The 14,449-nt window shown below is 38.1% G+C and overlaps 1 protein-coding gene across 1 annotated transcript in view; it reads right to left on the bottom strand.

Annotated features, from left to right (window-relative positions):
• Window positions 1-8,179: 8,179 nt before the first annotated feature.
• RTN1 (reticulon 1) overlaps window positions 8,180-14,449 on the bottom strand; it is a 247,986-nt gene continuing 241,716 nt past the window's right edge. The window contains exon 9 of the mRNA XM_068525396.1: window positions 8,180-8,808. Within this exon, the coding sequence (XP_068381497.1) occupies window positions 8,766-8,808 (43 nt within the window). The 3' untranslated portion in view covers window positions 8,180-8,765. The remainder of the gene's footprint in view (window positions 8,809-14,449) is intronic.

Below are 14,449 nucleotides of genomic sequence, written 5' to 3'. Positions count from 1 at the left end.
TTTTAGTAGAAAAAAGAAAAATACTGGAGAAAAAGGCAACTTCCTCAGGGTCTCACACCCCTTTTATATGTAGGCTGGTACAGCAAGAACTGACATTCATAAAAGTCTTACTGATCATTACCATCACAAGACCCTGAAGAACATTGTGAACCACCAGATTAAGTTGCACATAACGTTTGCTTCTAAGTGAATTTTATTACATCAGAATTATTCCTTAATAATTACTTTTAAATGATAACCCTCATTTAACCATGATTTCAGTTAATGAGAACTTTGGATTCCCAGCTCTGCAAGATCAGTGAGCTTCTGGAGTTGAAGAATGAATTGTCACCGTGGCTCCAACATAACAGTTGTTTTTTTTTTTTTTTTTTTTCCTGTTCCACTGTGAATTCATTCTGGTTCAGGATGAATTTGTATATAAAATTAAGCCATGATATCTTGAAGATTTGTGCACTCTTCTTTACTGCCTCTATTCACGGCAGGGTTGTTAGGTAATACCTGGATTTAAGCACTTTTGTCTTTAACTACAAAGGTCAAAGCAGCAAAATTGTATGTTTGGAAAAATACTCAACCTCTTGTAGTTAAGTCCTTGGACTCCCTTGTGTTATGCCTGTTTATAATTAATATACTTCACTTGAGTTTTTATTACTAGCAATCAAATAGTCTTGCTGAGGCAGCATTGCTCCTGAGTTAGAGATTGTAGTGAGGGGGCAGAGAAACACAGGAAAGGCGATGTTCTCAGTGGAAAGAGCCCAGGCCTCAAAATCAGACAAATAGTGATCCAAGTCCTTGTTTCATCACTTACTAGTTATGTAAACTTGTGCCAGTTATTTAAACATCTTGACATTCAGTTTCCTCATTTGGACAATAAAAATAAAATTATTAATCATGCAGGATTTTGAAATTCTGAGGATTAGAAGTCATGTTTGTAAAGAGCCCACCAGGCATGGTGTCTGGTTCAATGGTGCTATATTATTGTTAACAAGTTTCATTTTAATAGCTTCAAAGTAACCGTACTGACTAATAAATCATGCAGCTAAATTATAAAATAATTAGTTAACTGGCTAAATACATTTAATATAATAACCAATTTAGGAATTAAAGAATAAAATTTAAAATAGGGTAAATTTTTATAAAAAAGAAAATAAATAAATGCACTTTACTTGTTAAGAAGAAACTCTATAAAGGCCAGGAAAGAATTGCTCTTGGTTTAGCACTATTCTTCCCAATGGAGATTAAAAATTCTACCATGAACTGGGTACCCAAATGAGTTCATGTGGGTAACCTAAAAGAATATAATAGAGTCCCTGAAGAAAGTTCCACTTATTCTGTTGGAAATACATTTTTTTGTAGCAAACATCTGGCTGTTGTCTCCCACTGAGAGGAAGCAAAGACATGAGCTAGATTCTATTGTTGCAAATTGGTTGACCATATATGCATGGATTTATTTCTGGGCTCTCTATTCTGTTCCATTGGTCTATATGTCTTTTTTTTTTTTTAATTTTTTAAATTTATTTATTTATTTATTTTTGGCTGTGTTGGGTCTTTGTTGCTGTGTATGGGCTTTCTCTAGTTGCGGTGAGCGGGGGCTACTCTTTGTTGCAGTGCGCGGGCTTCTCATTGCGGTGGCTTCTCTTGTTGTGGAACAGGGGCTCTAGGTGCGTGGGTTTCAGTAGTTGCGGCGCACGGGCTTAGTTGCTCTGCAGCATGTGGGATCTTCCCAAACCAGGGCTTGAACCCGTGTCCCCTGCATTGGCAGGCAGATTCTTAACCACTGCGCCACCAGGGAAGCCCTATATGTCTATTTTTATGCCAGTATCATACTGTTCTAATTACCATAGATTTCTAGTATAGTTTGAAATCAGGGAGCATGATACCTCCAACTCTGTTCTTCCTTCTCAAGATTGCTTAAGCTATTCAGGGTTTGTGATTCCATTGCATTTTCTATTTCTGTGAAAAATGCCACTGGAATTTTGATAGGGATTGCACTAAATTTGTATATCACTTTGGGTACTATGTACACTTTAACAATATCAATTCTTCCAATCCATGAACATGAGTATCCATTTATTTGGGTCTTCATCAATTTTTTTCATCAATGTCTTATAGTATTCTGTGCACAGAACTTTCACCTCCTTAGTTAAATTTATTCCTAGGTATTTTATTCTTTTTGATGCTATTGTAAATGGGATTGTTTTCTTGATTTCCTTTTTGGATAGATCAATGTTGATGTAAAGAAATACAACTAATTTTTGGATGTTGACTTTGTATCCTACAACTTTACTGTATTTTTTTTTTAGTTCTAACAATGTGTGTGTGTGTGTGTGTGTGTGTGTGTGTGTGTGTAATCTTTAGGGTTTTCTACATACAGGATCATGTCATCTGCAAATAGAGATAATTTAACTTCTTCTATTCTGCTTTGGATGCCTTTTATTTCTTTTCCTTGTGTGATTGCTCTTGCTAGTACTTCCAGTACTAGGTTAAATATAAGTGGTAAGAGTGGGCATCAGATCTTAGAGAAAGAGGTTTCAGTTTTTGCCACTGATTATGATGTTAGCTGTGGGCTTTTCATAAACAGCCTTTATTATGTTGATGAAATTTCCTTTTATACCTATTTTGTTGAGAATTTTTATCACGAATGGATGTTGATCTTTGTCAAATGCTTTCTCTGCATCTGAGAAGCTCATGTGATTTTTATCTTTTATTCTGTTAATGTGGGGTATCACATTGATTGATTTGCATATGTTAAACTAAACTCTGTATCCCAGGGATAAATCCTACTTGGTCATGGTGTATAATCTTTTTGATGATGCTGTTGAATTCAGTTTGCTAGTATTTTATTGAGGATTTCTGCATCTATGTTCATCAGAGATACTGGCTTGTAGTTTTCTTTTCTTGTGTCTTTATTTGGCTTTTGTATCAGGGCAATGCTGGCCTCATAAAATGAGTCTGAAAGTATTCTCGCTACTTCTAGTTTTTGGAAGAGTTTAAGAAGGATTGGTATTCATTCTTCTTTGGATGTTTAGTAGAATTCAGCTATGAAGCCATCTGGTCCTGTGCTTTTCTTTATTAGAGGGTTTTTGATTACTACATCAATCTCCTTATTTGTTATTGGTCTGTTTAGGCATTCTATTTCTTCTTGATAAAGTCTTGGTAGGTTGTGTGTTTCTAGAAATTTATCCATTTCTCTTTTGTTATCCAATTGGTGTGCATGTAATTGTTCATAATAGTCTCTTATGATCCTTTTTATTTCTGAAGCTTCTATTGTAATGTCTCTTTTGTTTCTGATTTCATGTCTTTTCTTTTTTTCTTTTTTATCTAGCTAAGTGTTTGTCAATTTTGTTTATTTTTTGAAAAACAAACTTAGTTTTGTTGATTTTTAAAAATTGTTTTTCTATTCTCTATTTGACTTATTTCTGCTCCAATCTTTATTTCCTTCCTTCTTCTAACTTTAGATTTAGTTTGTTCTTTTTTAGTTCCTTGGGGTGTAAAGTTACATCATTTATTTGACATCTTCTTTTTTAATGTAGGTGTTTATCACCATAAACTTTCCTTAGTACTGCCTTTGCTGCATCCCGTGAGTTTTGGTAATTTGTATTTTTGTTTTCATTTTTCATGAGAAATTTTTTAAATTCCCTTTTGATCCAGTGGTTGTTCAAGAGTGTATTATTTAATTTCCATGTGTTTATGAATTTTCCACATTTTCTTTCTGTTACTGATTTCTAGCTTCATTCCACTGTGGTCCAAAAGATACATGATATAATTTCTATTTTATTAAATTTGTTAAGAGTTGTTTTGTGACCTAACATGTGATCTAATCATGGAGAATATTCCATGTGCACTTGAGAAGAATGTGTATTCCTCTGCTGTTGGGTAAAAGTTGTATATGTCTGTTAGGTCCAGTTGACCTCTAGTGTTGTTCAAGTCCACTGTTTCTTTATCAGTCTTTCTGTCTGGATGTCTATCCATTATTGAATGTGAGGTGTTGAAGTCTCCTCCTATTATTGTATTGTATTGTTGTAAATTTCTTCATTCAGATTTGTCAATATTTGTTTTATATACTTAGGTGTTCTAAAGTTGGATGCGTATATATTTACAATCGTTATATCTTCCTGTTGAATTGACCCTTTTATCATTATGTAATACATTCTTTGTCTCCAAACACAGTTTTTAAAAAAAATCTATTTATTTATTTTATTTTTATTTTTGGCTGCGTTGGGTCTTTGTTGCTGCACGTGGGCTTTCTCTAGTTGTGGCGAGCGGGGGCTACTCTTCATTGTGGTGTGCAGGCTTCTCATTGCAGGGGCTTCTCTTGTTGTGGAATGCAGGCTCTAGGCATGCGGCTTCAGTAGTTGTGGCATGCAGGCTCAGTAGTTGTAGCTCATGGGCTCTAGAGTGCAGGCTCAGTAGTTGTGGCACACGGGCTCAGTTGCTCCGCGGCATGTGGGATCTTCCTGGACCAGGGATCAAATCCATATTCCCTGCATTGGCAGGTGAATTCTTAACCACTGCAACACCAGGGAAGTCCCACAAACACAGTTTTGACTTAAAGTCTACTTTACCAGCAAACTTCATACTTTATATTCTCATGTTGCCATTTAGTGTCCTTTCATTTCTACTTGCAAAACTCCCTTTAGCATATTGGGGAGCAACCAGAGCGAACTAATTCCAGCAGGATTCTTTTAAAAGGCAACTGGGACACAGGATACAAAATAATTCATTTCAATTTACTCATCAAAGAAAATGTGGCCAGCCAAATAAATTCTGTAATATTGAATGTATTGAACTAAAGAAAAAATTTAAAGAAAAAAAATCATAGTGAGGAGCTTGAGATTGGTGCCAATATAAAGCACTAGAGAAGAAGGTTGGAGTGTGAAGAGAAGAAGGTCCTTTGCCCAGATCTACAGAGTTTGGTTATTGCTCCTTAACCACAACCACACTGGCTGATGCCAAACCGCAGTGGGGTCTACTGTATGTCCCACCCACTCCCTACACTCAGAAGAGAGTGCTAAAGTTCAGACGCCTGAAGCTGCCCTATTCAATGACAAAGTGGCAGTTGCTGGAACCCCATAATAGTGAAGCAAGGCCCAACACTCGGCTACACTCAAGTACACTTTGGTAAAGGAGGAGCTGTCCCACTACTTCTCAGCAGTAATTCCTTACAGTGAGAAACAACTGGGGAAACAGAGCTGGGCTCTGCACAGAAGGAAAAATCTTCACAGTGGTGTAAGGGCTAGCATGAGGCTCAGGGGGTTCTATGAGTTGAACTGTGTCCCCAATAAAAGATATGTTGAAGTCCCAAACCCCAGAATGTGAGCTTATTTGGAAACAGGATCTTTACAGACCAATCAAGTTAAAATGAGGTCATTGGGGGCCCTAATCCATATGACTGGTGTCCTTATGAAAAGGGAAAATTTATACACAGAGGGAAGATGATGTGAAGACACACAGTGAGAAGATGGCCTTGTGCCTGGAGTGATGCATCTACAAGCCAAGGAATGCCATGGACTGCTGGCAACCACCAGAAGCTAGAAGAGGCAAGGAAGAATCCTCCCCTAGAGCTATCAGAGAGAGCACGGCCCTGCCAACACCTTGAGTTTGGACTTTTAACCACCAGAACTGTGCCAGAATAAATTTCTGTCATTTTTTTTTAACTTTTTTTTTTAATATATATTTTTCAACATTTTTATTGGAGTATAATTGCTTTACAATGTTGTGTTAGTTTCTGTTGTTTAACAAAGTGAATCAGCTATACGTATACATATATCCCCATATCCCCTCCCTCTTGCGTCTCTCTCCCACCCTCACTATCTGTCATTTTAAGTCATCCAGTTTTTGGTACTTTGTTAGGGCAATACAAGAAAACTGATATAGGTGGGGAAAGAGCATAGAATATACAACTATCCTACTCCCTTTTTCCTGAAATGATCCATAAAACATACCACAGCTTCTTCATATACTCACCCCCTGCTTAACTCATGTGTAGGCTATAAGAATCTTCTACTGTTCACTACTTTCAGGATAACCTCACTCACTCTGTGTCCCTGAGGGCTCTATCCTTGGTCTGCTTCTTACCTGGGCATTGCGTCCTCACATTATTTCCATCATCTCAAATATCATTCTGACTGATGCTTCCTTAAAAGCAGGATCATATGTGCCCCATGTTCCATCTGTTAAAATTCTGCATCCATACCTATCATTTTGTCAGGCTGGAGTTTCCTCAGGAAACTTTCTTCACCACTGCTAGCAAACAGAATTCCTCATTAGATCCTCTGAATGAGCAGCTGCTTATGAAAGGAATTCTGGGCTCTCCGGAGGGAGGCAAATGCTGCACATGCAGACCTTGAAGAAGGTTAATTTGACACAATAAAGCCATTTAGAAGAAACTTTATCTCAAAGGTTGTACACTGAAACACACACACACACACACTCCTCTTCTATATCTAGTAAGCATAAAAAATAGCAAGCACCAAACCAAGCTTATTATCTTCCTTCCCCAGACAAGCTCTTCTGGGCTTTCTAACCTGAAAAATGGTACTGCACTCTCCTGATCAGCTAGTGTTTGACAGAGCTGGGGTTAGGGTGAGGTAAGCAAGCTGCCTAGGGTGCAGAATTTAAGGAGGCACTCACTCTCAGGGTGAGCCTTGGTCTTGAACTCCCACGTGTAGTCAATCACCAACTCCAGTCCCATCCCCCTCCACGTCATCTCTCTTAGCGGCTCCTCTGTGCACAGTGGGTGCTAGGCATGTTGGGTTGATATAGAGGATCAGGGACAGGTGAATATATCCTTTGTATTCTCAGCTGCCTTAGTAGAAGCCTTGTCATTCATTTGTCACCTGTCTGCTGTTAGTTATGTCACAATTATCTCCTATATTCTTCTAATCTCCAGTATCATACATCCTCATTGTGTCTGTGCGACTCTCTGAGATCTAAAAAATAGAGCACAAAATCCTTAACATTCAAGTTTCTTTTTAGTGTGGTTCAACCTACCCTTTCAGCCTTGCCTGGCACTACATTCCCACCCAAGAATTTTACAGCCCAATTCAGCGTATTACTCACTGTTCTCTGCATATGCCATGTGCCTCCATGTGTTAGCACCTTAGTCCATGTTCTTTCTTCATACTGGGATGAACCTTCTCCCTCTGGAAAAAGCCAAATCAGAACCCAGCCCCAAAGTCCACCTCTGAGTATCCTTCTCTGTTGCTCTAGTCTTACATTGCAGCTCTTATTTCATGCTGCCTTTTACTTAGTGAGCATTTCCACATAGCCATCTCCCATCACCCCCAGTCTTGGCTGTTGGCACAGTGTCCAGCTAGTTAGCTGTGTTGTCATCACAATACTTTGCACAGAAGGGTAACTCCATGAGTACTTATTGAACCCAAGTCCAAAACTGGTCAAAGGCAGCTTTTTTTAAGTAACTATCCTTTTTTCTCTAATTTTTATTTCTCCTTTTGCTATTACTTTCATCCACTTCTACCTCATCATCTTTGACATTTGACTTTAACAGTGAAATAACATAGGCAATTGGACTTCTGCAAAAAGTAGTGAACAATCCTTAGAAGACTTAGCTTGGTGAGGGCAGGAATGACTATCTCTCTTATTCACAGCCCTGTTCTGAGTGCTTGGCACACAGTAGGTGCTCCACAAATAATTACCAAAACAGTGAGTTCATAGCAATTATAATTGTTTTATGACAGTATTGTGTTGCATATTATTATAAGAAGTTTATGAAAGGATTTATATAACTTTCAAGTTTTTAAAAAACTATTTAAATTATCTGCATAAACCTCACAGAGTACAATATTAAGGGTGTTTTCCAGTTTTACCAGTCTCCAGTGATTTCTATTAATAACCCAAAGGAGCCATATACTATGTTGGAGTTGGACTATGTGGTCCTGGACACAGGAGTAAAGTGAGCACTTGGCCTCAGCCTTCCCAGCACGTTCACAGGAGATTTTATTTCTTAGAGCTTTTGCATTTTCTGGTGAGATCATGAGAAGAGAGGGAGAAGTTTCTACATTTAGTAACATTTATTTATGCATTCAGTATCAAGTACATAAGTGCAAATATCCAGAGTCCATAATTAAGTCCATTAGGAACTACAGAGAAAGTAATACAAATTGTAATAAAGTTAACATGCTGGTACTTTTTAGTTACCATACATGTAAATCAGCCCGTCAGTCTCACACAACAAAAGTACTGCATGTTTGTTTTGGGTTTATTTGTTTATTTAATTATTTTAAGTTATACAAAACTGATTACCCTAAGTACGGTCGACTTGTTTTTATTTTTATGTTGTGTGTGTTGGAAAAACACTTAAACATCGATCTACAAGTCTATATATTGTTATTAAAGATTAATCCAAGCAACAACCCAAGGACATATAAGCGATTTCCACTATTGCATCAGTGCACTGGGCAGGAAAGGCCTAGCCACAGGGAACATGAGAAGCTACAGAAGCATTGCAGAGAGAAGAACACCGACGAAGGAAAGATAACTTGGGTTCTCACCATCATGCACTTTTTTTTAGCAACACAAAATTAAAAACCACATCTAATACACTTTTCTCTATGCTTTAGTGCTTGACACAAGTGACTCAAATATTCTAAGAGTACAGAAACAGCCTAAAAACAGCTGTTTTAAAGTTTGTCTCTAAGATTATGATACTGGGGGGGAGAAACAATCAATTTATAGTAACATATAAGACAGAGCTGTTACCACTTCAGACATTCCTCTTGGTGTCCAGTCCCTGGTGGGGTACTGATTTACTCAGTGTGCCTTTTAGCGCCTGGGATTTTAGCCTGAATCCTAAAAAAACAATATCAGAAGATGGTAAATCACAAGTGTTATTAATGAAATCGTTTTATGACATCATTATGTGTTGTTGCTTTAATTAGCTAAGTGACCAAATAGCTTAATATTCCAAAAGATATTATAATTTTTATGTATGAGTGTCTATAAACACATTTCTATGCAGCAATAAGAAGAAAGTATAAATTAGATAATGAATGACCCAAGGAAGCCATATTCCTTAAATTATAACTTTTTAGGTAGACAAAGAGGTCAATTTATCTCAGAATTATAGAAACTGTGATATAGTTAGATGACCATTTATCACTCAGTCTGGGACACTTCTGAAAGAGAAAGAGGGTGCTGTTACTAACTATGCTAGGACAACAAGCATAAACATGGATGGTTCCAGGTAAAGAAACATATGGTCACCCTCAGCATAAACTGCCCAGAGCTAGAATTAAGAAAACTGAATCCTAGTTTCAGCTCTCTACTAATTAGCTGTGTGACATAGGCCAGCTAATGAGCTTTCCTGGTCCTAGAGCATTTATTGGGTGCAAATTAGATATCTCCAATGCCCCTAAAATTCTGTGATTCTCACAGTATGGCAGTATTATTTTAGGGCAGGTTTATACTGGAAGCATTTTGTTTCATTAAATCAAAGCTTTATGAGCTCCCCATGCAGAGTCTGACTGAGACCTTCCTCTGTCCTAGGCACCCTTCTACATGTTGGAATTCAGTGAACAGAAGGGAGAAGGTCCTGCTTTCATGGAGCTTTCATTCTCCTAGGGGTTGAGGAACCATAAATAAACAAGTAGATAAACAAGAGAAGTACATATGGTGATAAATGCTATTAAAAAAAAAAAGCCCAAACAGGATGGAATGATAGGCAGTGAGGGGGCAGCAGTGATAAGGTGGGAGATGCTTACTTTAAATCCACTGATGTGAGAAACAGATGCCCAAAGAGGCCACCAGGCAAATATCTGGGTTTGAAGTGATTCAGGAAGAGGAAGCAGGGAGTGCAGAGGCCATAAAGTGAGGACAAGATTAGGAGGCAAGGAGAGTAGAGACCAGTGTGCTTGGGGAGCGAGGAGGGGAGGTCTGAGAGGCAGGTGGTAACCCGACGGTGTTGGAACTTGTGGGCAGTGGTAAGGAATTTAGATTCTATTCTGTGGATGGGAAGCCATTGATGAATTTTAGGCAGAGGAATGATGTGATCAAAGAAGATCATAATGGTGGTTATGTGAAAAAACTGGGGAAACAGAGGTGCGAGCAATAACGGATGGGGGAAAACTATAGCAGTCCAGGTGCCAGATGGCAGTGGCCTGGGTGTTATGAAACTGGAGCCTTGGAAATGGAGTGAAGTGAACACTCTGGGGATCTAGTGTGGAGATGGAGCTGACAGGACCCACCTGTCATGTTGATGGATTGAATGTGCAGGCAAGAGAAAGACAAGAGAGTAATCAAGGAAGATTCTTTGATTTTTGGCCTGAGCAACCAGGTGAATGATAATGCCATTTACCAAGACAGTGACGACTGAAGGAAAAATAAATTCTGGGCTGAAATTGCAAGATCTGTTTGGCCACTTGAATTTGAAACATCTTTGGGACACTCAAGAGAAAACATCAGATAAGCAGATGAATAGAACTGGCTCTCAGTAAACCTTTCCTTTTTAGATTTATTTTTATTATTTATTTATTTATTTTTATTTATTTTTGGCTGCATCTGGTCGTAGTTGCAGCACGCGGGACCTTCGTTAAGGCATGCAGGATCTTTTCTTGCAGCGCGCACGCTTCTCTCTAGTTGTGGCATGTAGGCTCCAGGGCGCATGGGGCTCTGTAGTTTGTGGCACGCAGGCTCTCCAGTTGAGGCGCGTGGGCTTAGTTGCCTCGTGGCATGTGGGATCTTAGTTCCCTGACCAGGGATCAAACCCGTAACCCCTGCATTGTAAGGCGGGGTTCTTTACCACTGGACAACCAGGGAAGTCCCTCAGTAAACCTTTTGATTTAGACTTTATACATCTATTCATAACATCTAGACTTGCACTGATTTTTAAAAAAATGTCTCAAGCACATCACTGACTCATATTTAGCTATGACCAGTTAACCAATTAAAACCCTCCAGGTATTTTTTTTATACATAGTACTGTTGTACCCTATCTCATCTTCACCTCCCTCTCCTCCCATTCTATATTGGTAAAGCTGACTTTTTAAAAACCTAAACTTGTAGAGATACACGTTTTGGAGCCCTTGACACAGAGATAACCTTTGAGGCCACAGGACTGGATGAAAGGTGAACCAGAGAAGGAGGAGCCAAGAGAAGACACTGGGAGAAAGCAGCTGAGGCTTGAGCAGTGTCACTAGTCAAGACGAGTGTTTAACAAAGATAGCAGTAGTGATGAAGAGTATCTGAGAGGTTGAGAGGGATGAGGATGGAGTGATGACTGCAAGATATGGCAATATGGAAGTCACTGGGTCTCTGACAGAGAGCAACTTCAGTGCTCAGGGTGAAGGCCTAATTGAAGTGAGGTGGGGAGAGACGAAAGAGATAGCAAGGACATAAGACTGGAGAAATTATGATTGTGGATATAAGCACGTAGAGGCAGAAACTGATAATGCAGCTTAGAGTACGAAACATTCCAATAGAGACACCTTAGGTCTGTCTTCTCAAAAGTTTAAGATCTAGAGCTCTACCCACCACCAGTCCCTCCCATCAGGAAGCTTGCAAAAGCTTCTTAGATAGCCTCATCCACCAGAGGGTAGACAGCAGAAGCAAGAAGAACTACAATTCTGCAGCCTGTGGAAAGAAAACCACATTCACAGAAAGATAGACAAAATGAAAAGGCAGGAGTTTTTACCAGATGAAGGAACAAGATAAAACCCCAGAAAAACAACTAAATGAAATGGAGATAGGCAACCTTCCAGAAAAAGAATTCAGAATAATGATAGTGAAGATGATATAGGATCTCAGAAAAAGAATGGAGGCAAAGATCGAGAGGATGCAAGAAATGCTTAATAAAGACCTAGAAGAATTAAAGAACAAACACCTAGAAGAATTAAAGAACAAACAAACAGAGATGAACAATACAATAACTGAAATGAAAAATACACTAGAAGGAATCAATAGCAGAATAACTGGGGCAGAAGAACGAATAAGTGACCTGGAAGACAGAATGGTGAAATTCACTGCTGCAGAACAGAATAAAGAAAAAAGAATGAAAAGAAATGAAGACAGCCTAAGAGACCTCTGGGACAACATTAAATGCAACAACATTCGCATTATAGGGGTCCCAGAAGGAGAAGAGAGAGAGAAAGGACCAGAGAAAATATTTGAAGAGAGTATAGTCGAAAACTTTCCCAACATGGGAAAGGAAATAGCCGCCCAAGTCCAGGAAGCGCAGAGAGTCCCATACAGGATAAACCCAAGGAGAAATGCGCCAAGACACATAGTAATCAAATTGACAAAAATTAAAGACAAAGAAAAATTATTGAAAGCAACAAGGGAAAAAGGACAAATAACATACAAGGGAAGTCTCATAAGGTTAACAGCTGATTTCTCAGCAGAAACTCTACAAGCCAGAAGGGAGTGGCATGATATATTTAAAGTGATGAAAGGGAAGAACGTACAACCAAGATTACTCTACCCGGCAAGGATCATATTCACATTCAGTAGAGAAATCGAAAGCTTTACAGACAAGCAAAAGTTAAGAGAATTCAGCACCACCAAACCAGCTCTACAACAAATGCTAAAGGAACTTCTCTAAGTGGGAAACACAAGAGAAGAAAAGGACCTACAAAAACAAACTCAAAACAATTAAGAAAATGGTAATAGGAAAATACATATTGATAATTACCTTAAACGTGAATGGATTAAATGCTCCAACCAAAAGACACAGGCTCACTGAATGGATACAAAAATAAGACCCATATATATGCTGTCTACAAGAGACCCACTTCAGACCTAGGGACACATACAGACTGAAAGTGAGGGGATGGAAAAAGATATTCCATGCAAATGGAAATCAAAAGAAAGCTGGAGAAACAATACTCATATCAGATAAAATAGACTTTAAAATAAAGAATGTTATGAGACAAGGAAGGACACTACATAATGATCAAGGGATCAATCCAAGAAGAAGATATAACAATTATAAATATATATGCACCCAACATAGGAGCACCTCAATACATAAGGCAAATGCTAACAGCTATAAATGAGGAAATCAACAGTAACACAATAATAGTGGGGGACTTTAACACCTCACTTACACCAATGGAGAGATCGTCCAGACAGAAAATTAATAAGGAAACACAAACTTTAAATGATACAATAGACCAGAGAGATTTAATTGATATTTATAGGACATTCCACCCAAAAACAGCAGATTACACTTTCTTCTCAAGTGCACACAGAACATTCTCCAGGATAGATCACATCTTGGGTCACAAATCAAGCCTCAGTATATTTCAGAAAACTGAAATCATATCAAGCATCTTTTCTGACCACAGCGCTATGAGATTAAAAATCAATGACAGGAGAAAAAACGTAAAAAACACAAACACATGGAGGCTAAACTATACGTTACTAAACAACCAAGAGATCACTGAAGAAATCAAAGAGGAAATCAAAAAATACCTAGAGACAAATGACAACGAAAACACAATGATCCAAAATCTATGAGATGCAGCAAAAGCAGTTCTAAGAGGGAAGTTTATAGCAATACAATCCTACCTCAAGAAACAAGAAACATCTTAAATAAACAAACTAACCGTACACCTAAAGGAACTAGAGAATGCAGAACAAACAAAACCCAAAGTTAGTAGAAGGAAAGAAATCGTAAAGATCAGAGCAGAAATAAATGACATAGAAACAAAGAAAACAATAGCAAAAATCAATAAAACTAAAAGCTGGTTCTTTGAGAAGATAAGCAAAATTGATAAATCTTTAGCCAGACTCACCAAGAAAAGTAGGGAGAGGACTCAAGTCAATACAATTAGAAATGAAAAAGGAGAAGTTACAATGGACACCGCAGAAATATAAAGCATCCTAAGAAACTACTACAAGCAACTCTATGCCAATAAAATGGACGACCTGGAAGAAATGCTTAGAAAGGTATAACCTTCCAAGACTGAACCAGGAAGAAATAGAACATATGAACAGACCAAGTAATGAAATTGAAACTGTGATTAAAAATCTTCCAACAAACAGACATCTAGGACCAGATGGCTTCACAGGTGAATTCTATAAAGCATTTAGAGAAGAGCTAACACCCATCCTTCTCAAACTCTTCCAAAAAACTGCAGAGGAAGGAACACTCCCAAACTCATTCTACAAGGCCACCATCACCCTGATACCAAAACCAGACAAAGATACTACAAAAACCGAAAATTACAGACCAATATCACTGATGTATATAGATGCAAAAATCCTCAACAAAATACTCTCAAACAGAATCCAACAACACATTAAAAGGATCATACACCATGGTCAAGTGGGAATTATCCCAGGGATGCAAGGATTCTTCAATATACGTAAATCAATCAATGTGATAAACCATATTAGCAAATTGAAGAATAAAAACCATATGATCATCTCAATAGATGCAGAAAAAGCTTTTGACAAAATTCAACACTGATTTATGATAAAAACTCTCCAGAAA

This window comes from Eschrichtius robustus, chromosome 1 (assembly GCF_028021215.1).
Source record: "Eschrichtius robustus isolate mEscRob2 chromosome 1, mEscRob2.pri, whole genome shotgun sequence".
NCBI lineage: Eukaryota > Metazoa > Chordata > Mammalia > Artiodactyla > Eschrichtiidae > Eschrichtius > Eschrichtius robustus.
Note: the sequence above shows the minus strand (reverse complement) of the source record. Positions and strands in the feature narration are given on the sequence as shown.